This window comes from Microchirus variegatus (assembly GCF_963457635.1).
Source record: "Microchirus variegatus genome assembly, chromosome: 18".
Taxonomy (NCBI): domain Eukaryota; kingdom Metazoa; phylum Chordata; class Actinopteri; order Pleuronectiformes; family Soleidae; genus Microchirus; species Microchirus variegatus.
In genome coordinates this window covers 5,169,919-5,196,160 of record NC_139819.1, presented here as the reverse complement: position 1 = coordinate 5,196,160, position 26,242 = coordinate 5,169,919, and the positions used below count along the sequence as shown (strand labels likewise).

The following is a 26,242-nucleotide window of genomic DNA, read 5'->3' as shown; positions in this document are numbered from 1 at the left end:
AGCTGTTAATACCTTGATGGTAATTTCTTTTTTTTTATGTATACATATATATATATCTATTCTTTACTACCACGGACTTCTGGAGTTTTTCTATCACAGGTTTGAAATCACATGGAGAATAATGAGGAGGTGAGTTGTGAATCAGAAATCTCATCCGGTCCTCGTTGACTCCTCGATCATTTCAAACCTGGAAGTCTTATTTTCTACGTGTTTTTACGTGTGACGTGTTTCTAGTTTTCTTTCCATTCATTTCACTTCCGAACAGGTGGACCATAAAGTTGTAGCAGCAAGGTTTTTTTTGTTACGTGAGGAGCTGTATTTATTCAATAATCAGAGAATGATTGATTCAGATTTGGCCCTGACTTTGTTTTAAAAACTCATCTCTCAGGCTCACGTGTAAGCTGTATGTGTTCATGCTTTGTTATGTTGCCCCTCCCCCTCCTTTTGTAGTTTTCTATGCAACAGAACAAGCTTTTTTTCTCCTTTCTTTTTTCCCAGTATTCAGTACCCAATGTTGTGAAGTTTCCACTTAATGTTTTTTATTGTGGATGCTCCCTTTGAGCCTTTTCTTAAGAAAACCACTTCTCTTATGTACAACTCCAGCCGTCTTCATTGTCGTGCAGGTTTTCAGAGATCTACTCTACTGCCTCTCTGGAAGAGCTGCTGCTACTGCTGCAGAGACGCAGACGAGAGGAACTATACGTTTGCCAAAGGTAGAAGTCAGAAAACAATGTTTGGTCTGTCAGCGAGGCTCTGCGTTAAAGGTGAGTCGCTCAAAGTCAGGCGTCCTTAGTGCATTATTCAACACTGGATGTTGAGTTTACTGCCGAATCAAAACTCAAGACAAAGACATTCATCTCTTTTTAACACTTTTATTGTCCTGTAAAGTATAGTTTGTTGCCATCAGCGAGTCTCCCACTCGTCATAAAAGCAGTACGTTTTCGTTTAATCGTATCCCTAATGTTTTATTCTAACTTTAACAAACCTTTTTTGGCTTATGTTCTGCGACCTGTGGATCTGTTGTTTGACATGTTGTTTTTTGTATTTATATTTCTACATTCAGTTGAATGAATGTGAATGTAGAACTCGATTGGTGCTCACAGAAGCTTTGATGTCAAAATAAAACGACAATAAAAAAAAAATCAGACAGCTGATGCGAAGGATCTTTTAAAAAAGGAAAACAAACAAAATTGTATGTGTGGAACATGGATGTGGGTACCATGTTGTTCAAACTTTTAATAAACCATCCGTTTAACGCCATCATGGTGTCTTGACTTCCTTCCCGGAGCTAAATATTACAAAATAAAAGCGCTTGCTTTGTTTTTATTGTACAGCATTTTCCTCTTTGACTATTAAAAGCTGATAAAATTGCATAGATGCACACAGAACCTGCTGATGATTTATACAAGAATATATTGGCTTCACACTGAATTAAAGGTTTGAATATATATAATGCACAAATGTTCCCAGTTTTCTCTGCTCTTCTTCTAATGTGTGATCTCCCTCTCGTTGCCGTCAGCAGAGCAGCTCTGCTCATTTTTTGTCCCAAGTTTTCAGGAGACCTTGCATTGTTTCCCTTGATCGATCACTCCTCGTCTTCACTGTGTGTCCTGGGCGCTATGATCCTCCTGATAGTCAGCAGGAATTGTGTCTAAGGAGAAATAAAAACGTGTAAGTATGCACTGAAAATGTACTATTTTGTGTTAATCGATGAATCGGTTTGAAGCTTTTTTCATCAAAACAAGATTTCTGATTGTTTTAGTTTCTTAAATGTGAAAATTGTCTTTGTTTCATTTCCTCCACGTAACAAAGAAATCATTAAAACTGAATCATTTTGGTAGACATTGGAGAACATCGTCATTTCCAGGTCTGACAGACACTGATCAACGTGGAAAATACCGACGACCCACCGTTGCAGCGATATTTCAAATCGGACCAGATGATGTTTTCCTGGGAGAAGCAGAACACTCCCAGTCGCCCTCCTCTCATACTGGTGTCAATTATCACCCCTGTGTCCGCCACCAGTTCTGAACCCTCAAAGAAGCGAGCCCTGGTCCGCACACACACACACACACACACCCCAGGTGAACTTGACTTCACACAGAATGAGCATGTCATGAATGTCTTGAGCGATGGCCGTCTGGCCCTGATGATGTACCTGATGTATCCGACCTGAGGCCTGTGCTGCAGGAACCAGCGGTAGGACACTCTGTCCTTCCAGCCCACGTTCTTGGGGTCTTTCCACAGGAGACGGACCTGCCCGGGGATGTCTCCCGTGTGCCAGAGGGCGTTCCTCAGATACTCACCTGGACCGGTCTGAGACTTCACCATCTGGAGGTTTTAAAAACAGATGAAGAGCACAGGTGACGACAGTACACACACAAAACACACAGATGGAAAGAAAATAATTTATTTTTCTAATGTTAAAGTGTGTTATTAATAGTGACCTTCCAGAGGCCTTCCAGACTTTACACACCAGACCTTTAAGATACATTTTTGGTGGGGAAATCTGTGAAATGAATTGACTTTCTCACCTTCTGTTATCAGTATGGATTCATTTATTAGTATTTATTTGATGTTTTTATTGTCATTTATCACTGTATTTCATACAACCTTAATTACGATCTTCACCAGAGATGATGGTAGAGAAAGAGTCAAATTTGGGGATAACTTTCCAGTTATAGTAGACTTTATAAGCCCATATTTGAGTAATAATAATAAGCAATCTTAATTTTAATAGAAATGTCTTCAATATGTATTTATTTCAGGTGGTTTAATGTAGTTTATATTTATTTATATTTATATAATTTACCTTTAAATAGTAGTATTAAAACATTGACATATGACTGTTTTGCCTGCTACAATCTAAAAGTCCTATCGAAGTAAGGTTAGTTACCTCTAGATATTATGCATCAACTCTGTTAACATGTAGTTTTATGCCAAAAAACATATATATTGAAACTGAAAAACACACCCACACACACCTTGAGTTGTATTCCCGGTGAGCCCACGGCTCTAAACGGCGCAGACTGCCAGTAGGTTTGTTCCGTCTGTTTCCACATGACGACGTAGAACGACGACGAGTCCTGGAAGCCGAAGATGAAGCCGGCGTAGTCATCGTCGATCACCGTGTTCACGTGGAACGTTCCCTCAAAGTCCACCCCGTTGAACGCTACGTAGCCTGCAGACGTAGAGCGTAGATGTAGATGTAGGAGAAGATCACATCAGGGGAAATGGGAAACAAACTTTGTGACAGCCCTCTGTACGTACCTACAGCAAGGCCGGGGTCAGAGTTCATGGTCTGCACTATCTCCATGCCCTGTCGGTAAATCACACAAAATGTTACTGAAGGATTTAAACATTTGAACTTATCCAGCATAGAACAAGGACAGAAAAATCCTAGTTTCAGTAGTTTGAAGTTTTCAGAGAAACTGATCAAATAAAAAAAAACATACTAATGGAGAGTATCTTCAATTTCTGCCAATAAACCCTCTTAAATGTTACACACTGGACCTTTAAAGAAGTGTTGTACCTGGTTAAGAACCACCCAGTTGGGGTCGATCTGAGACTCCCCGTGTGGGTCCAGCACTACGGTCTGATAGGCTCTGAAGTCGGTCAGGGTGACCTCGGCGTTCTCCGGGCAGTGGTCGATTTTGTCAATGACGCTGTCCATGTCAAAGTCCCCTTCGCACGCGTCCCCAACGTTGTTGTCTGAAACGCAAGGCCACCACGGCTTAGAGACCACACAGCAGGAAACACTGCACACAGAACGCCATGCTCACCGTCAGAGTCGTTTTGGTCTGGGTTTGGAACCATCCTGCAGTTGTCCTCCTGGTCCAGCACGCCGTCGTTATCGTCGTCGTCGTCGCAGTCGTCTCCCTAACAAAATAAAATGAGACAGAGTTGTGTAAACACACATTAGCACACATACTTCACATTCACTATAATGCATTAATAAGAACAAGTTTAAAACCATTCCGTCCTTGTCGGTGTCGAGCTGAGCAGAGTTTATAATTGATGGACAGTTGTCCTTTGTGTCCTGGTGGCCGTCACCATCACTGTCAAAGAGGAAAGAGGTGAAAGGAAATTTGAAGAACATCATGGCCACTTTATTAGGTACACAGGGTCCTCTAATTAAGTGGCAGGAGTGGCACCTGGTGTGGTTTTCTACTGCTGCTGTAGACCTAATAAAGTGGCCAGTTAGTGCACACATATATATATACATATATATATATGTATATATTATAAATGTGTTTATGTATGTGTGTGTATATATGTGTGTATGTGTGTGTATATATGTATGTATGTGTGTGTGTATATATGTATGTGTATATATATATACATATAAATGTGTATATATTCATATATATGTATATATGTGTGTAGAGATACATAGATATGTATATGCGTTTATATGTATATATATATATGTATGTGTGTATACATATATGTGTGTAGAGATACATATATGTATATGTATATGTGTGTATATATACATATATCTGTATATGTGTGTAGATATATATATATATATGTATGTGTAGATATGTATATATGTGTGTGTGTATATATATGTATGTGTGTATACATATATATATATATGTGTATATACACATATATATCATATATATGTATATATGTGTATAGAGATACATAGATATGTATATGCATTTATATGTATATATATATATATGTATGTGTGTATAAATATATACGTGTGTAGAGATACATATATGTGTGTATATATGTATGTGTGTGTATATATATATGTGCATATGTGTATATATACATATATCTGTATATGTGTGTAGAGATATATATATTTATGTGTGTATATATGTATGTGTATATACATATATATGTGTGTAGAGATACATATATATGTATGTGTGTATACATATATGTGCATATATACACAGATACATATATATGTATAAGCGTATATATATGTGTATATATGTTTATATATATATATACACGTATGTATAATGTAGTGTTACCTGTCTATGTTGTCATCACAGGAGTCTCCTATCAGGTCGTTGTCTGAATCGTGCTGCAGGTGAACAGAACAGTCAGATGACAGCAGCTGAATCCATTTAAAAAACAATAATAATTGAACAGTTTGGTTTCATACCTGGTTAGGATTGGCTTTATCAGGACAGCTGTCACACACGTCTCCCACGCCGTCCCCGTCTCTGTCTCTCTGCTCCGGGTTGGAGACTCTCTGGCAGTTGTCCAGATGGTTTGGGATGCCTAAGAACATAAAATGCTTTTAAATTGTATTTAAATACAGACAAAAAAAGAACGCTGAATGAGGTGAGTTCAGTCTGTCAAAGACATCAGCAGCAGATGGCAGTGTTTGTATAAGAGGAAGGGGAAATAGTTTCCAGTGGCCTTTAAAGCCTGGCGAGGCCTCATCGTGGAAAAATGCTTTTTAGAGAGAGAGGAGACAGACATGACCAAGTGCTGAGCAATCCAGCCCCTGAGCGTTAAAGACATAACCAAACGATCAAGAGGTTGGACTGCTGCCAAACAGAGTGAAAACATGCAGCACACACACACACACAGAAGCATATAAAGGTAAACGTGCTGGGTTACAACAGAAATGTTTCCAGTGGAACGAATGAGACGTTCTATTCCGTTCTATTCCAGTTGGAACTTTTTAAACATTTCACTGAGTTTTTAACATTTTTTCATTTAATGACGCTCACATGCTCGAGTTCTTTTCCTGTAAACCAATGATCTAAGTCGCAGTGGATGTGGATGGGAAACAGACGCGCGAGGATGTTTTTAACATTTTTAACAGGCTCACTTATGCACAGTCTGCTCCACACACTTTCTGGATAACCCGGGGTAATAAAAGTAGTTAATGGTCCAGTTATCGAACCTACAAACTTCATTACCATCCAAACCACAGTGACCTCTTACAAAAGTGTCTTTCTAATGACCGACAGTGATGTAAACACACCAAAACAATGACAATGAATCCATACTTAACGTATCCCGGTAATTCCACTAACTTTTCGCGGTTTTTACATCTTTTTCTTTATTTTCTTTCACCCATCTATGCTTCTTCTCCTCGTTCACTTGCTGTTTGTTTACATCCATGGTTTACATTCGCGAAGCCATCAACATGGCCGCCACGTCCCAGAATGCAACGCGGTGCCCGAGTCCTATTAACTCCATGGATCAATGATTAACTCCTGGTAATCCCTTTTAACCCTTATTATGCTAATTTACAACAAACTTTTATGCTTCATTTTATCTCAGATTAAAGTAATTCAGACGAGATTCACGAGGACAGCGAGGGTTAGCTTCATGTTACCCTGCGCTCGTTTTTAGCCTCGGTTATGCTAACGTAGTAGCCGATGCTCACAGTAAGTTATTAACGTTATTAACAGTCACGTGACGCAGATTAACGACTAGTACTTGCATGTAATACTCGTTTGTACTTCCATGTAGTACTGGTGTATACTTGTGTGTAGTATTCGCGTGTACTTGTGTGTAGTATTTGTGTAGTATTCATATTCATACAGTAGTCATAAAGAGACAGTTTTTGACAGGAGATACTACTGTTACTACAGTAATACTAATAAATTGACAATAGTATGGTAATAAATGTGTAATAGAAAGATAAAATTAAAGTAATACTGTCTTCAATCTACTGTAGTTTCCTGTTTGGCAATAGTATAATAATGAGGAGTTAATATCACAGTGACACCACACACATTTATAATTGTTAAATTACTTATTTAAATAAGGATAATAACAACTAATCAACTTCCCTTTTACAAAATGATCATAATCTATTATCCTATCTTTATATGTTGTTTTTTGTGTCTTTAATGCATAATACACTAACCGTCTCCATCCATGTCTCTATCACAGTCGTCTCCCAGTCCGTCCTGGTCGATGTCTCCCTGCGAAGGATTGTCCACTGTCCTGCAGTTGTCACATGCGTCACCGTGGATGTCCTTATCGCTGTTCTTCTGGTTCATATTCGGACTGAACCTGCAGTTATCCTGCAGCACAAAATGTAAGTTTTCAGGCCAATTCTTCATAAAAAAAAAAAAGAAGAAGAAGAAAATGAGGTTAGCATGCGTTACAGGGGAGGCCTACATTTTCGTTAAGGATGCCGTCGTTGTCCGCGTCGTCATCGCAGGCGTCTCCGATGGCGTCGTTGTCTGCGTCCTCCTGACCAGAGTTTGGCACAAACACACAGTTGTCCTGGGGGGGAAACACACACAGTGGAAAAGTGTTAGCGTTAAGTGTTAATACTAAAAAAAAAAAGAAAAGAAGGGGGTTTGAGTGTAAGAGGAGGACGTGGGCTGTAGAAACAAGTACCTGCCTACAGTTGTTGTCTCTGCAGCCGAGCTGAGCGTCAGGATATCCGTCGATGTCTGTGTCCTTCCCACACATGTAACCGTTACCTGCCCAGCCGACACCACACTGAAGCACACACAGACACACAACACAGACACAGACACACACAGACAGACAGAGGGGAACAATGATGTGATTCACAAACGTCCAGGTGTGTGAGGCAGAGAGATGAAAATGTGAAGTATGTATCTGGATTCTTTACCACACAGCCTATGCTGCCGTCTCGCTGCACGACGCAGTCGCCGTGGGCGTCGCAGGGGCTGATCTGACCGTTGGGGCAGAGTCTGGAGCCGAGGCAACCTTTGACCTGGTCGCCTGTGAAACCGCTTCTGCACTCGCCGCAGCGGAACGAACCCTGGTGAGAACAGTGCAGCACAGAGAGTTAGACATGATCTACATCAGTGAGTGGTTCCCAACCCTATTTGTTCCTATTGTCATAGCGAATATGGATAAAAACTTCCATAAAATCAAAGACAAGGTAACTCTTGAGATATTGCCAGTGAGTCTTTGGTACATTTCTTAAACATTATTTTTTTTATTGGACAGATGCTGACATCAAGAGAACGATCAGGTATAGCTGCTAACTGACCTCATGAGACTCATGGTTACAGAGGTGTTGGTAATAAATAGCTCAATAAATTTAAAGGTGGCCCAAAAATATGGGTTTTAATTTGGGTGATCCAATATCCAATACACTCTTAGAAATAAGGGTTCCAAATGGGTCCTTCTAAAAGGGCTACAAGAGGTTCTACCTGGAACCATGTGCTTCTGAAAAACCCTTTCCTGAATAAAGGGTTTTTCTAGTGTTCTTGGTAACACTAATAGTTTCAGTAAGAACCATTTTGATCCAGAGAACCCTTTAAAACCCCTTTCCTGAATAAAGGGTTTTAAAAGGGTTCCTACCTGGAGCCAAAAAGGGTTCTCCTATGAGGACAAGCTGAAGAACCTTACATGGTTCTACTTAGCACTTTTATTTCTCAGAGTATAGAGTGTGTGATTGGGATTTTCTAAAATTAAAATGCAAAAATATCATTTTAATAACCTCAGAGCAAAGCTCTGCGTCCCCTCTCTGGCGCCCCCCTGAGGGCCCCAGGTTGGGAACCAAGGATCTAGAAGAGCACAAAACTCCACTAAGGCTGCTCAGTTTCCCATCATAGGATGTTAAAACATGAAAAAAGAAAATGACCACATTATGGAGTGTATTCCAGTGATCTTACGATAGTGTTGTAGCAGTGAGAGTTGGCCGTGCAGCCTCCGTTGTCAGGTGGTCCCTGACACTCGTCTATGTCCTTGCACACCTGACGGGGGAAACATTATCATATGAAATGTGGGTTTAATGATGATTTCTAAACAAAAAAACAAACAATCAAACAGCGTTTTCATTTTCATGTACCTGTTTGTTTGTCTTAGCGTAGGACACGCCCACTCCCCTGATTTCAGGCCCGTCGTAGCCGAGCGGGCATTTCCCACAGCGGAAACCGGGAGCGGTGTTCACGCACGGGACGCCGGGGAAACACGGCTTTAGCTGGCACTAAAACGAGACAATAAATTTGTGCTGATGCACTTTCTTTTAAACAAAAAAAACAAAAAGTATCTCGGAATGACTTGAAATGTTCTATAATAACAGTCAGCATCACCCTGAACAAGTTTATCTTTAAGTTGTTTTATTGTAAATTTCATATACTGTAACTGAGCTATTATATAGTTATAGTTTTTCAAATTTGTGAAAGTTAGCTTGTTAATCTTTAGTTGTTTTTGTTTCCTTGTTTTCCTTTTATTACTTTGTTTTTTCCTGCAGCTTCTTGCCCGCTCCTATCTTTTTTATCTTCTGGATTTTATACTATTTTAGCGCTTTTCCACGACACAGTTCCAGCACGGCTCGGCTCAGCTTGACTCTGGTTTATTTTTGCTTTTCCATCAGCGATAGTTCCTGGTATCTGGTGCTTTCGTACCTGCTCTTGAGAGGTTCCAAGCTAACTGAGCCGATACTAAAATGCGACTGAGAGTGTCGTCACTGGAAGAGTCATGAGCGCGGCATCTGACAAGAGAATCAAACCAAACAATGCCTGTCATTGTTTGGTTTGACAGTCTTTTTTAACTGTCAATCAGTTAAAAAAGACTTCAAAATCCTAAAATGTGTGTTAATCTCCAACATTTAGTAAATGAAATGTCTAAAATCTCAGTATTATGTAGAGGAGTCTGGTGTATAAAGCGACAGCACGAATCAGAGCCCAATCCGTCGTACTTCAGTTCAGTGACGGAGTCCTGAAACTGAACTGATTCTAATGATTCTAATGATTCAGTTACACCGACAACAACTGCTCTGACTGCCACTAGTTTGTGAGTTTGTGTCACAAATAAAACAACTTAACTGCACTTTCATTCACTGCCCGCGTTGAGGAGGTACCGAGCCGCACCGAGCCGAGTCGCGCTGGAACTGTATCGTGGAAAAGCACCTAAACTGAACTCATAATAACTGTATAACAACGTCCGCACCTCGTCGACGTCGTCGCAGTGCACGCCGTCTCCCGTGTAGCCGTCGGGACACGGCGCGCAGTGGATGTCACCTGACTCTGAGAGGATGCACATGTCCTGCCTGAAGCACGTTCCAGGACGACACTGAGTCTGCGGTTGACTCCGCATGACAAACTGAGCCGGAGCTGACGCTGGACGTGGGCCGGTCGGGCTTCCCCCGAGACCTGTGGACACACACACACATCTGTTAGGGACTTTGTTGAAAAGTCAGTAGAGTCTAAAGCGTGTGTTTTTTAAACCGCTTACCACATGCGAGGCACTCTGCGATGGTGTTCCTCAGGAAAGTGATTTCTTTAATCTGAACCAGAAAAGATAGGGTGAAGAGCTGTTAGCCACAGTAAACTGTGACGGTAAGAAGCAAAGAAGTGAAAGTGACGGCATCTAACGACATTGTATTTATTTTACAAAAGTATTTAAGATTTCCCTGCTGCTCTGACCTGCTGTAAACTGCTATTTACATAGTTAGTGTTGGATTTTTGTCTACTGCTGTTTTTGTTGTGTCGTGAGGAAAACGACGATTAGTCCTAATTTACTCTAATGATGCGTCTCTTACATCCAACTTCCTTCTTCTTCTTTTTTTTTTACACATGTTAATGTACTGACTTTGGAAAAACTGACTCGTGGAGCAAACTACAACATGCACTTAAATCACGTACGTCATCATCGTCGTCTTTATATCATCATTATTGTCTTTATTTTTAGGTTTTAATGTCACATTTTACCGTCTAGACGTTCAGATCTGCCAAAAATACCTTTTTTTGTCTTAATACGGCTCTCCATCCAATTTAACCAATTTTCTAATACGTGTGATCAATTCCATTACTTTTTGTGTGTTTCTCTACAGCACAGGTGCCAAACTCGAGGTCCACGGGCCAGATCCGGCCCGCCCTGCAGTTGTTTACGGCCCAAGAGTAAACATGTCAGTAACACTTTATTCACCATTAACTAGGTGCTTACTAACATGCATATAAGTCGCATACTAGCCCTTTAATAGTAAATATTAAGCACGTATTAACACCTTATGTAGGAAGAATCTTAATTCATGTCATAATAGAGGTAGAATAAGGTGTTAATACATGCTTAATGATTACTAATGAAGGGCCGGTATGCTACTTATATATGTCAGTAAGCATTTTCTACTGACTTCAGGTAAGACGGATGGAAATTCTGAGAAATTCATTCAAAGTCATTTTTTTCTGAACTTTTGACCTGATCTGGCTCTCTCTCTCTCTACAGGACACACACACACACACACACAGTTACCTGCTGGTTCAGCAGCTCCTTCATCTCAGTCACCATGTTCCTCAGCTCCTGCATGGTGGCCTCGTTCTTTGCCATCCGCGCCTCCTGCTGGGAATCTGAGGCCCGGTCGCGCGCCACGATGACAGAATCTGATGATGAAGTATGAAGTATAAGTGTGAATTAATGAAAGTGAGACAAAAACACTTTGGGTTGAAGCGGAAACATCGTCCTTTTTTCCTCACCCAGCAGCTGCACAGATTCACCCTGACCGGCACTGCAGTCCTGCAGCGTGGCCACGTTGTCGATCGTGTCCCCGGTCACCAGCTTAAAGTCTGTGAGTTCGTCCTGACAGAAGAATGAAGGTAAAATGAGCTTCACGACGTGCATTTTTGTCCGTGCAGGAAATTTGATTTTGCTATAAAAGTTTAAAGATAATGATAAATCACTTTAACCCTTTAAGGTCCTACTCAACCATTTGGTCGACCACACTTTAAGTCACTATATCTCATTGAAAAATGCATCAAGCTGAACTCACTAACACTTGATGTCACTTGTTCTGAATGTTGTACTTTATGAATTATGCAAACCAGGTTTATTATGAACCGACGTCTCAACCGTTTGGTAGAGGCCTGTATCTGTGATACTGTAGGGTCTAATTAAAAAATTTATAAATATTGATTATTGTTATTGTTATCATAAGTAAATTAAAAAAAAATGCAAAGAAATAATTTAAATACCTTAAACGGTTAAGACAGTTTATTGGATGGATTACATGGAATTCTATTGTTGGACTTATTCTTATTTTACCTGTTTATCTTCAGAAATACTGCATATTTTAAGCATATATGTTCATTCACTGTTGTGTTAGCTTTATTTATACTGTTTACATGTGTGTGACTGAAGGAAAAGCTTTACTATTATGACTATAGGGATGTCACAATACCACTTTTTCATGTCCAAAATCACATATATATCATTTTCCAACTGTGTAACAGATATTTTTCTCCCATAAAGAAGACATGAACAGCATAAAATGTACTTTCTGCACTATTATTATTCTGTATAAACACTGATCCTTCTCACCTGTTCTCTGGACTGCAGGGTCCTAAGGGCCACCTTGTTGGGTCCAGGCGGGATCGAGCCGAACACGGCGGGCAGGTCGTTCAGAGAGTGCGCCAGTCTGCAGTCTACGTAGACGTTGAGGCGTGGCGAACCGCGCGCCAGGCCGCTGGCGTGCAGCATCACGTGGTGGCTGTGGCCGTTCGCCAGGGGGGCGTGGGCGAAATTGGTCGTGGCGAATCGGCCGTCGGTCCTCAGGTAACGGATGCTTACTGAAGATGGACAGAGGTACGAATTAGTGAGATAATATAATAAAATATGTGATATTGTGTGTGTGTGTGTGTGACAGAGACACCTTTGCTGGGTTTGCCCTGCACGCTGAGGTCCAGGTACTTGCTGTTGTCTTTGGGGTTGATGACGCTGAACAGAGACGTGGGGCCTTTGTTGTGGAGCCTGAACGAAGACAGGAGGAACGCCTCGTTCTGACCTTTGGCCTTGATTTTGCCCTGCAGTAAGTCTGGCAGGCAGTCTGGAGAGTCCAACAGGTCGTAGACTAACACGGGGAGAGGGGAGACAAACGCACAGTAAGTCATGATCTCAAAGGTGCGTTTTGTAATAAATCTAAAGCAACAGGCCATAAAATAACATATTATATCCTAATATGTCACAGAGACTCGGGAATAATGTTCATATAACAAACTGAACTCACCAACAACAACAGCACAGACAAAATATTTGCATTAAAAGAAATATTTTGCAGACTGCAAATCATGTTTATGTTTTAAAATCCATGTGGCGCCATCTACCGCAATCATTGCAGTCAGTAGAGTCTCAGCTGCCACGCAACCACGGGTTGCCAGTTACGTCAGAAAACGAAACCTAAATGACCTCTGTATTTTGAATTTGAATGTAGTAACCGTTTTTGGCCACATTCTCACATATGTCTTTTATTTCAAGTGTGTGTTCATTTCCTGTTTTATTTTGACACGTCCTGTGTTCAATTTCACCTGTGTCTCGTTATCTCTGTCTTCCTTGTGTTTATATTTAAAACTCACCCTTTCTTTGTTGTCTGTCAGACTGTGTGTGTTGTTGCTCTCGGGTGCTTTCGCTTTAATGATTCTCGTGTGTTCCTCATGTCCTGTTCCTTTGTGGTTTTTGGTCTACATTTTGGTAGTTTTTCCTTAACCCCTGTGCTACTTTGTCTTTACTTCACTTGTCTTAGTTGTTTTTATTTTTGTTTAAATCTGCCTTTGTGCCTACAGTATGATATCCACTTAACCCTCCAATCAACTTCCTGTGGCCCTCCAAGACAAAAGTAATTTGTATGTTTTTTTTTTATTATTATTTAGATTATTTAAAAGTGGACCACAGTGTTGTACAGAGTAATAAACAAAATGCGGAGTAAATAGAAGACATAAAAAGCTCAAATTAGGGAAAAAATTAATTTAAAAAAGGAATATAATTAATTAAAGGACAAAATAAAGACCTGTGTTCAACTCAACAGTTGCTTTTTCCCCCCAAAAAAGTTGGACTTTTGACTCTTAATGATCAACCTAGACACTAAATTTGACTCATGTACGCTCAACAGCCACATATTAGGTACACAGGACACTGAATTAAGTGGTGTGTGGACCCGGTGTAGTCGTATAACCTTAAAGGTCTGATGTGTTTTCCTCAGAGGACAGGATGTTCTCTTTTTCAGCTCAGTTCCCTGTGAACCCTCACATAAAAACCCCAGTATGGGTCAGCACTTTCTGAAATATTTATACCAGCCGTTCTGGCAGCAGCAACCGTGCCACGTTTAAAAAAAAAAAAAAAAAAGTCACTTAAATCACCTTTTTGATGCTCAGACCGTTCTCTCACGTCGTTGCTGCTGTGACCCATGTGTTCAGCTTCCTAACCTGTGATTGGCTAATTAACGTAATGTAGTTGAGCATGTGTACCTAATAAAGTGGATGTCCGTGTTTGTACCCTGCTGTGATTCACTCACACACACACACACACACACACACACACACACACACACACACACACACAGTGGTAGAGTGAAGTTGCAGACATGAGCCGCAGTAAACTCTTTTCCACTGGATCAATCCCAACACTTTCACGCTCTGACACACTTTTACACATTTTTTGCACATTTAGCGCGCTTCAATTAAGTGGTTTTTGAAATTGGACAATGGAAAGTTGTGCGTGTATTTTCCAGACTAATTCACTCAGAAGTTAGTGTTAGCCTCATATGTAGGTCAACGTGACAGAATTGTCTTAAAGAATGTGTGAATGAAATACAGCAGGTGCTAAACAAGTTTTATGGAGTTTTTTTTTTACTCCAGATAATGTCTTCCAGAGAGAAGAGGAGATGAGGCATGGATGGTGAGGAGCCAGGACTTACCAGTGCCTTCAGCTGTGACTGTGAGCACCAGCTGTTGCAGCAGCAGCAGAGACAGAGCTGCAGCTCTGGTCCACAGAGACATCATATGTGGTGCGGAACGGGAGGGACACACCTCAAGAAGAAGAAGAAGACGCCGTCTCTCTCTCTCTCTTTGAAGAAAGAATTCAATTTCCTTCTGTGGATCAATAAACGTGTCCCAGGCTGATCACAAGCAGAGTGATGGACAAGTCCCAGGTCTTGAAATATCAGCAGAGGTGAGTGTTTCTTTTTTTGTTTTTTTATGTCCAGAGGCAAAAGTGGGAGGGGAGCGTTCTCCTACGCTACTGTTGTGAGAGTGGCAAAGTGTGGGAGTGTCCTTTCAAACCGCTCATGTGTGATTAAATGATGAGTTGTATTTTTGTAAAAGTGAGTTAACCCTTGAAAAAAAGGCATTTTTTTATTTATTTATTTACTTATAATAACAATAACGACAATCAATATTTATTTTTAATTAGACGCTTCACTATTACAGGTACAGGCCTCTACCAAACGGTTGAGACGTCTGTTCATAATAAACCTGGTTTGCATAAGTCATAAAGTACAACAGTCACAACAAGTGACATTAAAGGTGCCATATGTAAGAATGTGGCCAAAAACGGTTACAACATTCAAATTCAAAAATACCGAGGTCTTTTAGGTTTTCATTTTCTGACGTAACCGGCAACCCGTGGTTGCTCGGCACCTGAGACTCTACTGACTGCAACGATTGGTAGACGGCGGTAGGTGGCGCCACATGCCGAAACATGATTTCAAAACATAAACATGATTTGCAGTCTGCGAAAAAATTTTTTTTAATTCAAGTATTTTGTCTGTACTGTTGTTGTTGGTGAGTTCAGTTTGTTATATGAACATTATTCCTGAGTCTCTGTGACATATTAGGAGGATTTTATGGCCAGTTGCTTCAGATTTATTACATAATGCACCTTTAAGTGTTAGTGAGTTCAGCTTGATGCATTTTTCAATGAGATATAGTGACTTTAAGTGTGGTCGACCAAATGTTTGAGCAGTACCTTAAAGGTTTTTAAAGAAAGCATAAATATTGTGTTGTATTCTACAAAAGAGTCACTGTAACGTGAGGTGTTTTTTAATGCGTCCGACAATTTGATTCATGATAAAGCCTCTTTTTTTGTCTTCCCCTCTTTAGTGTTTACAGTCTTCTGGAAATATAATGTAATATAATAGTATAACACGTACTCTAAATCAGCCTCTGTGTCCTCAGCCAAACGCTGAAAAAATGTCTGAAATGGACCCAGCCCGTCTCAGAGGAGCAAAGACCTGCTTCCAGCTGGCGAGCGTCTCCTCACAAACATCATGGACCTGTGTCACAGACGTGGATTTCGCTCCTGTTTTATGACTTATTCGTCAATCGGTTTTATTACATTTTCAATGGATTTGAATGAATTTGCTCTTTAAAAAATACTAACAAATAAATAAATAATGCCTCCTGGAACCCCGCAGTTCTGAATTCCGACAGTTGGAGAATGTGGGAAAGAATGAGGGCTAGTCCTGGGACAATATTTAGCCCTGGAACGCTTTCATGATGGATGTCTGGTACTCGTCTTTCCTCTGCTCGCCTCAAGTGCATTTCAACATCTCAGCTGTGGGCCGGGCCTGATCATCCAGACAGAAACCTTTGCCCTTATCCCTTTGTGCACGATCACCGTGTTTCGTCTGAGTCTGAGCCGTCTGCTCTCTGACCAAACACCTGGCAGGCCTGACCGCCATCATCATCATCATCATCATCATCGTACTCTGGCCCAAAAGACGTAAACACACTAAAAGAAACACTAAAAAAGAGGAAGTTAAGTGTGTGTTCATTTCACTCTTGACACAAGAGACAGTTATTATTGTGATTAAATAAGATTCATAGAGCATTAATAATAATTATTTCACTTTTAGAAATAAGGCTTCCAAAAAGGCTACCTGAAACCAGTAAGAACCATTTTGATTCAGAGAACCCTTTAAAACCCCTTTCCTGAATAAAGTTTTTTTTTTTAAAGGGTTCTTGGTGGAACCTTTATAAAAAAAGATTTTTATGTGTGGATGTGTTATATTTAGTACATTCCCCTTGTAATGAAGTTGTTTTACCTCATTAGTTCACCATTAGCTCACCATGACTCAGCACTTTTTACGACCTCGACGCCGTCTACGGTGATGCTAACAAAACAACAGGAGACTAACAACAACCGACTGGGAATTTAAGTCGTTTATTGACACGAGAGACGAATAAACACAAGAAACGCAACAGTTCATTTTCAACACACACACATATGAGTTTATTTTTAATCTAGATAGTTTTACCTGCTTATTTTTTTGTATAGATTTTTGGTACCTGATTATTTTCAGTCAGATTATTCTTAATGTGATTATTATTCACTTCATTACTTTCAATTTGATCTTCTTCTTTTTAACCCAAATTATTTCCATCTATTTTTTTTACCTGATTTTCTTCAATCTCACATTTTTACCTGGTTATTTTCACCTTTAATTTCAGTTAGATTATTCTGAATTTGATTAGTTTTCCCTTCATTATTTTCAATTTGATCTTCTTTTTTAACCCAAATTATTTCCATCTTTTTTTCCCACCTGATTATTTCCAATCTGGTCGTTTTTTCCACAGATTATTTCCAGTCAGATTACTCTTAATTTGATTAGTTTTCAACACATTATTTTCTCTTAGATTATTCTCAAACACATTATTTTTCTGTGGAAATGTTTTGTCTGGATTATTTTTCACTCTATGTTTTACAATCTGGTTATTCTCAATCCGCTTCCATCTGTTGTATCTGTTTATTTTTCACCTGTAACTTTTTTAATCTGATAATTCTTTCATGGGGTTATACTTCACATGTTCATTCTCTCTTTTTAACCGGATTATTTTCACCTGAAGTCTTTTTAATCTGATCAATATTCAAATGCATTGTCTTGTTAGTTTGCATGTGATTATTTTCCCATTATACTATATATTAAATGTGATTGTTATTTGATCGGATTATCTCTCTCCCTCATCTGCAGGCTCTGGTGCGACAGGTACGTCGTGACGTCACACGCGCGTCCTCCTCACCCCTCCCCTCCCCTCCTCTCCTCTCCTCTCCTCTCCTCTCCTCTGTGAATCACTGACATGGCGGCTGCCATGGAGCTGAGATGCTGGGGAGGAGACTGGGGTTTACCGTCTGTCCACACGGAGTCCCTCATAGTCCTGGTAGTTACCGTTACTGTTCACTTTGTACAGAGAAGTTTTCACCGTTTTCACGTCTTCGTTAGCAGACGACACGCTTGTTCGTCCCGTCGGCTTTGCCTTGTTTTCGTGTTAGCTTCCATGCTAACTTGTCTTGCGCTGCAGTTGGCGGCGTCTCTGCGCTGCTGGACACTGGCGTAAATGTTGTTCTGTGGTGTTGTTATTGTTGTCGGCCATTAATCAGTTAAAATGACAGTTCAGGGGTTTATTTTCTTTGAAAGTGTGGTTGTAGGACGATGCAACCGACACGGATGTCAGGTGTCAAAAGTCACTGCTAACAGAGGTTTGAAGGTCAGATTTCACAGGTTTACTAAAGTCGAGTCCGCTGTAGTTTGTTTGTTTACGTCACTCTTTAACGTTTTAAACTGACGACAGTGGTCACTGTGAACAAAGTCGACTTATTTCGTTGCTTATTTTCGTGTTGTCACTCAGTGAATTCATGCAGTTACAACTCTCGCCACCAGGTGACACCAGTCAAGCTAACATCCACCTGTGTCAGGGATAGTTTAAAGAAGATAAAACTGTTTTTTAAGTCATTCCTGCTGTACACAATACACGTTTATTTTAAAACTAACACGTGTTTTGAGAGATGGAAATTGAAAATGATGATTATTTTGTCCACAAACCAAAAATAGTTCAGTTTTAATGATTTCTTTGTCAAATGGAGCAAAGAAAGTATAAAATATTCACATGTAAGAAGCTGAAAAATCAGTTTAATTCTTTTAAAAAACACTCAAACTGATATCAAAATTGGTGAACATCAATTTTTCCTTCTTTTATATTAGTTTTAATGGAGAAGTGTGTAATCTCATTAGTCCCCTGTGCGTATTCCACTGAAAATGGGAAGTGCGTATGTTTGTGTTTGGATTAAACCATGAATTCACTCACTGACTGTGGTCCCTTTTATCGTCTTTTCTGATCTTTACTGTTTTTTTTTTCCCCAGGCGTATGCCAAGTTTTCCGGTGCCAAAGTCACAGTTTCTCCCATAGACTGGACATGGAAAACTCTAACAGGTGGGAAGGAAACTAGAAACTCATATCAGTGTGATATTGTTGTGGGAGCTGTTCAGTTATCCTGTGGACAATCCTTTGACTGATATAAGAATATGTCAAGTATAATCCTCTATTTTCCATACATTACAATTGTAACATGTTATACTTACGCACCACCATTGCTCAATAGCATTACCTTTACCTTGAATGTCCTCGCTTTTCTTAAACCTGCAGCCACCGTCCCAGAGCTGCTCTGTGGAGACTCTGCAGTGCAAGAACCAACACAAATACTTAATTTCCTGAGGAAACAGGTGAGAGTCTGTTCACTGTCCATCATCATCATCATCCGGTCTTTTCTAATCCACTTCGCTGATCACCACAGGTTTATGATTTCCTCTTTATTTCCAGAGGTTTAACGCAGACTATGATTTGACAGCCAGACAAGGAGCAGACACCATGGCCTACATCGCCCTGCTCGAAGAGAAACTGCGTCCAGCTCTGGTAACACCATCTCTCCTCCTCTGCTTGTTTCCTGGCACAATAAGTGAGTAATGTTCCTCTGTCTTTTGTGTTTTCCGCAGCTGCACACGTTCTGGGTGGATGCAGAAAACTACGCCAATCTGACACGGCCATGGTTTGCCTCGCGCTCGCCGTTCCCTCTTAACTTTCTGGTTCCTTGTCGCCATGCCAACACCGCCCTCTCCCGCATTCTTTTAATGAAAGGAGAAGCACCGCTGCACAGAATCTCTGAGGTGGAGGGGAAGGTAAATACTCATCTGATTCATTTAGATATGTGGGCTGTAACTAATAAATCTGTTGATTACTTTTTTGATTAATCGAGTACTTGTTTGGTCCTTAAAATGTCAGAAAATGTGGAAAAAGTTTACCACACCTGGAAATGATGAGGTTCTCCAAAGTCTTGTTTTGTCCACAAACTAAATCTTTTTTTAAATTTTAATGCTTTCTTTTGTTATATGGAGCAAAGAAACCAGAAAATATTAACATTCAACAAGCTGGAAAATCAAAAAACATTCAGATTAATCAATTATCAAAATAGTTGACAATAGGTTTAGTAATCTAATAATCTCTCTCTCTCTTTATTTCTCTCTCTCTGTCTCTTCTTTGCAACTGAAAATGCTTTTTATTCTCTGCCTCAGATCTACAGTGACGCTAAAGAGTGCCTCAACCTCCTCTCCTTCAGACTGGGGACTGCAAACTACTTCTTTGGCAGCTTGTACGTTCGTACCTCAAACTAAGGCCCTTTTGTGATTGTTTTGATTGATTAGAAGTGACACACTGTGTTTTTAAATGTATATTTATGTGTGTGTGTGTGTTTGTGATTGCAGGCCGACCAGTCTGGATGCCTTTGTGTTCGGCTTCGTTGCTCCTCTCTACAAAGCCAATCTACCCAGCAGCCCTTTGCAGAGCCACGTCAGGCAGCTGGAAAACCTCACGCGCTTCTGTGACACCATCCTTGACGTGTACTTCAGCTCAGATCACCCCTGTAAGATCACACACACACTTTGACACACAAATATGTGGGTGCTTATTTGCATTCGCCAGCACACAAATAACTAACCTCTTCAGAGTTTTCCCTTCTTCACACGTCTTTGTTTCCCTGCATGCGTTCTCTTTGTATCCTCTTTATTTCGGGGTGTGCACTGCAGTGGTTTGACCCTCTTCCCGTTTACACTAATTCTCTTTGATCTGCCTTATTTTTCTGCCGGTGTGGCCTCGCTCCCATCTCTCTCTCTCCAGGTCCTCCTCCACCTGTTCAGGACACAAAGGATGCAAACCTGCAGAAACTAACTCAGCTTGTAAACAAAGAGTCCAACTTGATAGAGAAGGTGCTTCTGCTTTTTTTTTTTTTCCTCTTTTCCTCTTCTTTGCATGACTTCATAGGCCCGATGTGTTCTCGCTTATAGTTACATAAACAGTGTGTCTTACAGAATGCAGTAGCTGTGTTTACATTGAAATCATCCTAATTAGAAATGACAACTTCCTTTTGACGCATTTAAACAGAATAAAGTGCAGTGCCTCAGATATTTCCAGGGTTCCCATGGGTCCTTGAAATCCTTGAAAGTTTTTAAAGGCCTGAAAATTTCCTCAGCATATTTGGTCCTTGAGTTTAAGGGAATTGGTCCTCGAAAGCCCTCGAGTTCTGCTCATCCCCACACTGTGCACCACTGATTTAACACTTACTTTAACAACTATGACTTTTATATCTGTGTGTTAGTCTCTTTTTTTAAATTTTGACCTACAAATTGTTCTTCAAACCATCTATTTGTTTCTTTGGATCTGCATCATGAAGCTACAGGAGAGTAGGACGGCATTTCCATCAATAAAAGCACATTTTATTTAGTCTCTAAAAATAAAACAGTGTCAGTTCCAGACCCATTTTTTTTGCTTTTTTACACAATATCAAAACAAGGCAATCAGAGATGGCAGATTTCACACCATTCATGCAAAACAAGCCTCTGGCGGCCTCTGTTGGTCATATTGGCAAGTGCAAGTGTGGAAACACAGACAGAAAAACACACAGAGCCACTAAAAACAATACTTCACTCCCACTCCGTGGGGGTCATGATTGGAACAGCTGTTTTTGGAATGATATTTCCTACCAAATGGGGAATATTGGATCAGAATATCAATGTAAACATAGCTACTGTCATCTTCTGTAGTTGGCCGTATGTGACTGGACTACAGACGACTCAGAACCTTCACAGACGCACATGTAGCTCCTGTCATAATGTGTTCTAACTGAACCGTACGTCCTGTGCTGCAGATGGATGATAACCTCCGCAGCAGCCCTCAGCACAAACCCCACAGACCAGAACCCAAGCCCAGTCTGGTCAGTGACAAGAACTCTACCCCTCTACTCTAACGTCCTCATCCAGCCTCCACGTATGAACCAGCTCTGGATCTGACTCATCCCTGAGATCCTTTAAAAAAAAAAGAAAAGAAAAGAAAAAGAATTCCTAAAGAGCTGAACTGCAACTTCAATGGAAAAATGACACTAATTAACGAGAGAATATGATTATAAAAAAGACTTTTACAGCATGAAAATGATGATAGATTTCAAAGATGATGGGTTTTTTTCTGAAAGAGATGGAAAAGAGCTCGAGTGAGAGGTCTTTAAAAAGGTTTGCACACATGTATGTGGTGAAAGGAGGAGAGACGCTGTGAAGTGGTGCCCGATGAGAAAGACACGGTACGCTCAAAGAAAAGGGAAAAACCTGTTATACAGCCTTATAGAGAAGTTACATAAGGAGTTAAAGCATCTTATGGTGAGATAAGTTAGTCCAGTTTATGCATCTATGCAGTGTAAACTTCCACTGTAAAATCATACACACTGTAAACATTTAATTTAGTTAATGTACAGTATATATATATAAATATAAATATATATATATGCAGTCATGACTTTAGGAATGGCCAGTTGCTTGTATAGCTGTAAATAATTAGCTGGAATTTGTGCAATTTTACTTTTTGTTGACATGCAGAATATTTGTTTGTTAGAGAGAGTTTTTTTTTTTTTTTTTTTTTTTAATAGCCATTTTCTTGGGATTTAGGTCAAAATAAATGATGACATTTTTGGTGGAGAAAAGTTAACTTGATGAAATAGGGAATTTTTCAACATCTGTGTTCATAACTTTAGGTAAAAAGTGAACTCTTGGAGTTCTTTCTCTAGTTTATTTTGTGTCAATTTCTGTTGCTGCCATATTTTTTATATTATATTATCCTTTGATTTCTTTTTGCAGTGCCTGTTTATCGGCCGTCCTGGTTCAAGGGTCTCATGTGTGGCCTTCTGTGTTACTTCACTGTCACGGTGTGTTTATCTTGTACAGAACCTGGGCCATGAAATGATCTGCCTTTTGTTTTTATTTACTCTTCATGTTACACATTTCTTTTCCAGACTTCTGTGTCCCAGTTGTTCTCAGCCTTCAAAAACCCCTATTATCTTCATGGATCCATTCCCTTTCAGGCACCACACGCTCAAACTAAAGAGTCGGTGCGTGAGAGCATGCGTGTTGTCGGGCAGACTGGCGAGGACCATATGGTGCCTGTGTGCCTTCATCGCAGTGTCCTTCATCATTTTGACACATTGTCGTTTTGTCATTTTTTTTTAGCTGCTGTTGTCCATAATCTGTCCATATTTGGAAACTGAAATATAATATAAAGTATAGAATCAGACGTGTGCACTGGACTCTTGTCTTTTCAAAAGAAGGGACATATTTGACCTTCCTCTTTCACTAAGCCAGTCACTTTTGAGTTTTTTTTCCGGTAATAATTGCAGATTGATTTCACTGTTGCCTTTTAGATGTAGAGAGGATAGAGAGCTCTTTGTCTGCTTTTGGACTCGGTCGTGGAAAAGAAAAAAAAAAAAGACGAGTGATTAAGCCGAGAGGAAATGTTGGGATACTTGAGATCAGATCAAGTCCACGTCATCGGTCACATGTGGAGAGAAGAGAGGAGACTCCAGCTGAAACATCACTTCACTGTGCTGCATCAGAAAATATACATTTTTATCACTGTAAGGAAAACAAACGAATACAATATGATGTAAAACGCTCAATGTTTTCCACTGCAGGATGGCAGAGAGGATTCCAGTTAGACGATGAGGCTTTCCTTCTGATTCCAGCACAGCACATGGAAACCAGCAGCTGTTCCCTGATGGTCTGCATGTGTTTGCTGTCTTCTTCTCTCTCTGTTTGCCCCCCCAAAAAACAGGAAAAGGTGTCCGAGATGATGGAAAAAAAGATTTGAGTGCCTGGAAAAAATAGTAGCATAATGTCTTCAGTAGCTGTCGGTCATAAAAAGGGGATTTGGACGTCAACAAGTAGGAGCAGACGCCACGGATTTGTAGGATCTGTGGCAGATGGTGAATTTATCATCTTTTTTTTTTTTATTTGTGTGTCAAATGTTTTATGTTGATAATATTCATCATATTACTCTGTGATGACAGAGGGGAAAAGTGAAAACATCACAAACTTCATTCATAGAAATAAATGTCTTTTGTCATCATCAACAACAAAAAAAAAAAAAGTAAATGCTTCAGTGTTTTTGGGAGCATTTTGAGGCGTGTCCATTCAGACTCTGACCAATCTGCGGATACCTGGCGCCCCCTGGTGGTGAACATGCGTTGGTGAACCGGCGAGCTGAGTCATTACAATCAGTCCAGTTGTGTGTGAGTAGAAAAAAAACAAATATTCACGTTCATTCAAGGAAAATCATCAGTGGATCTGTGTCCTCACATCAGTCTGACCTGTTTACAAAGGTTATTTACACAAACACAGACGCACTATTCACATTATTCAACACGATTTCAAAGTGCTACAGTAGGTTTCTTTGGGAGGAGACTAGAACTATCACTGGTTTGTCTAAGGCAGAGGTCTCAAACCCATGGTCCGTGGGCCCCCAAACAATTTCATGTGTAAACATCAAGTTATAATGAGTTATTTTAGTATTTTATTTTAATTTGCAGACTTATTTTTGCTCCGGAAATATATCTTGTGATGCAAACTTTGTTTCATTTCAATTTAACACTTTTATTTTGAAATTCTGTCGAATATCATCACGAATAATCGTGCTATAATTTCTGGAGAACAGTTGCTTTTTCCCCCCAAAAGTCTGATGTTTTTTCACATTATTGACCACACTGGACACAAAGTGGCCCCCAGGTCTTTTGAGTTTGAGACCCCTGATGTAAGGGATGATGATGATAAAGTATCAGGTCAGAAAACAAAACATTTACAAAACATTTAAAACGAAACAAAAAAACAAACTGTCACATCAGTTAAAATTACAAAATAATTGACAGCAAAACCCAATACAGGACGTTCACCAGTGAAGGGAATCGGATTTGAAATCTAAATGTATTGCACACCTTCGTCATTCATTTGCATTACCTTTGTTTTTGCTATTTACAAAACATGTTGAATTTTTTGTGCCTTTTAGCTTAAAATGCTAGATTTAAAGTGGCTATATGTAAAAAATGTTTTATACCAAGTCATAAAATGACCTTCCTGTGTCACCAGAGACTAAAGAAACCTGTGACAATGGTGCAGCCAGTATATGCACAATGTAAAACATTCATTTGCAAATTCTGTTTAAGTTTTGGTCTGTTGCACTTTTGCCAGAAGAGTCAGCTGAACCTATGTGTTTCCAAGCCTAAAAAGCCTCAGTACCCCTCTCAAAAACATCTCAACCACAGGAAAAGAAAAATAGGGTGAGATTAAAAAATATATAGTTTTTTTTACACTCGTTACAGTCGACTTGTTGTCTCCTCTCATCGTGTGATAGATTTCCGCTGCTGTAACTCTTTCACATTACTTTTTTTAAACATCCAACTCTCATTGACAAGCAAAAATCAGGTCAAAAAGCTGCGGTAACACATAACCCCTTTAAGCACATTTTGTATCCTATTAAATCAGTAGTGAAACAGTGGTCATAAAGAAAAACTGTTTAAATCAACAAAAGTCCCACATGAACTGTAAACTCCTCTGTGTGTGTGTGTGTGTGTGTGTGTGTGTGTGTGTGTGTGTGTGTGTGTGTGTGTGTGTGTGTGTGTGTGTGTGTGTGTGTGTGTGTTCTTGTACTTGCAGCATACTGAGGACCAGTGAGGGTTTTAAACCAACAAGCTGAGGTAATTTTTACGGAGTGAGGACATTTTGGCCGGTCCTCACTTTGTTTTCATTAAAATCACTTCCTTAGGTTGCTATAACATGCTATACTCAATTTGTCAAACATTTTAATTTTGGACGACTTTTTCTCAAATTTTGGACCAATTTTTTTTTTCAAATTTTGGACCAAATTTTTTTTCCAAATCTTGGACCAAATTTCTTTTCTAAATCTTGGACCAATTTTTTTTTTCAAATTTTGGACCAAATTTTTTTTCCATATCTTGGACCATATTTTTTTTTCAAATTTTGGACCAAATTTTTTTTCAAATTTCGGACCAAATGTTTTTTTTTCAAATTCTGGACCAAATTTTTATTTTTCAAATTTTGGACCAAAAATGTTGGGTAATTTTTTTTTTTTAAATTTTGGACGACATTGTATAAAATGACGTTTTTGTCAAATTTTGGACCAAAAATTTTGGCTCAAATTTATTTTTCAAATTTTTTCTAAATTTGGGTCAACATTTCTGTTCAAATTTTGGGTCAATTTTTTTTTTCAAATTTTGGAAGACGTAGTATAGTATGACGTTTTTGTCAAATTTTGGACCAAATTTTTTTTGTCAAATTCTATTTTAACATTTTGGTCGCCATAGTATAGTATGACGTTTTTGTAAAATGTTGGACCAAAAATTAAAAAATAAAATAAAATCGAAAAAGTTTTCCAGCCCTTTTTGCTCTGGG

The 26,242-nt window shown here is 39.6% G+C and overlaps 2 protein-coding genes across 3 annotated transcripts; one reads left to right on the top strand and one right to left on the bottom strand.

Moving 5' to 3' along the window:
- Positions 1–289: 289 nt before the first annotated feature.
- Positions 290–14,833, bottom strand: thbs4a (thrombospondin 4a). Of its 2 annotated transcripts, XM_083904890.1 has the most exons (23): positions 14,612–14,833; positions 12,575–12,772; positions 12,244–12,491; positions 11,403–11,505; positions 11,182–11,309; positions 10,165–10,216; positions 9,880–10,082; positions 8,777–8,914; positions 8,601–8,681; positions 7,586–7,738; positions 7,345–7,449; positions 7,120–7,227; positions 6,863–7,022; positions 5,135–5,253; positions 5,001–5,053; positions 3,974–4,058; positions 3,783–3,879; positions 3,533–3,711; positions 3,271–3,319; positions 2,985–3,181; positions 2,159–2,331; positions 1,911–2,050; positions 292–1,651 (listed from the first exon to the last, which is right to left on the bottom strand). In XM_083904890.1, the coding sequence occupies exons 1-23, from the start codon at positions 14,694–14,696 to the stop codon at positions 1,599–1,601; spliced, it is 2,907 nt and encodes a 968-aa protein (XP_083761016.1). In that variant the 5' UTR covers positions 14,697–14,833; the 3' UTR covers positions 292–1,598. The 2 variants fall into 2 exon arrangements, with proteins under 2 accessions (XP_083761015.1, XP_083761016.1); XM_083904889.1 differs by having other exon boundaries at positions 290–1,651; positions 7,120–7,449.
- A 2,935-nt stretch (positions 14,834–17,768) lies between these two features.
- On the top strand, positions 17,769–26,191 carry mtx3 (metaxin 3). Its single transcript, XM_083904744.1, is given in 10 exon segments — positions 17,769–17,852; positions 18,833–18,902; positions 19,116–19,192; positions 19,290–19,382; positions 19,463–19,645; positions 20,039–20,115; positions 20,228–20,405; positions 20,410–20,419; positions 20,640–20,728; positions 21,667–26,191. Coding segments are annotated over 10 exon segments (957 nt in total). The 5' UTR covers positions 17,769–17,771; the 3' UTR covers positions 21,766–26,191.
- The last annotated feature ends 51 nt before the right edge of the window (positions 26,192–26,242 follow it).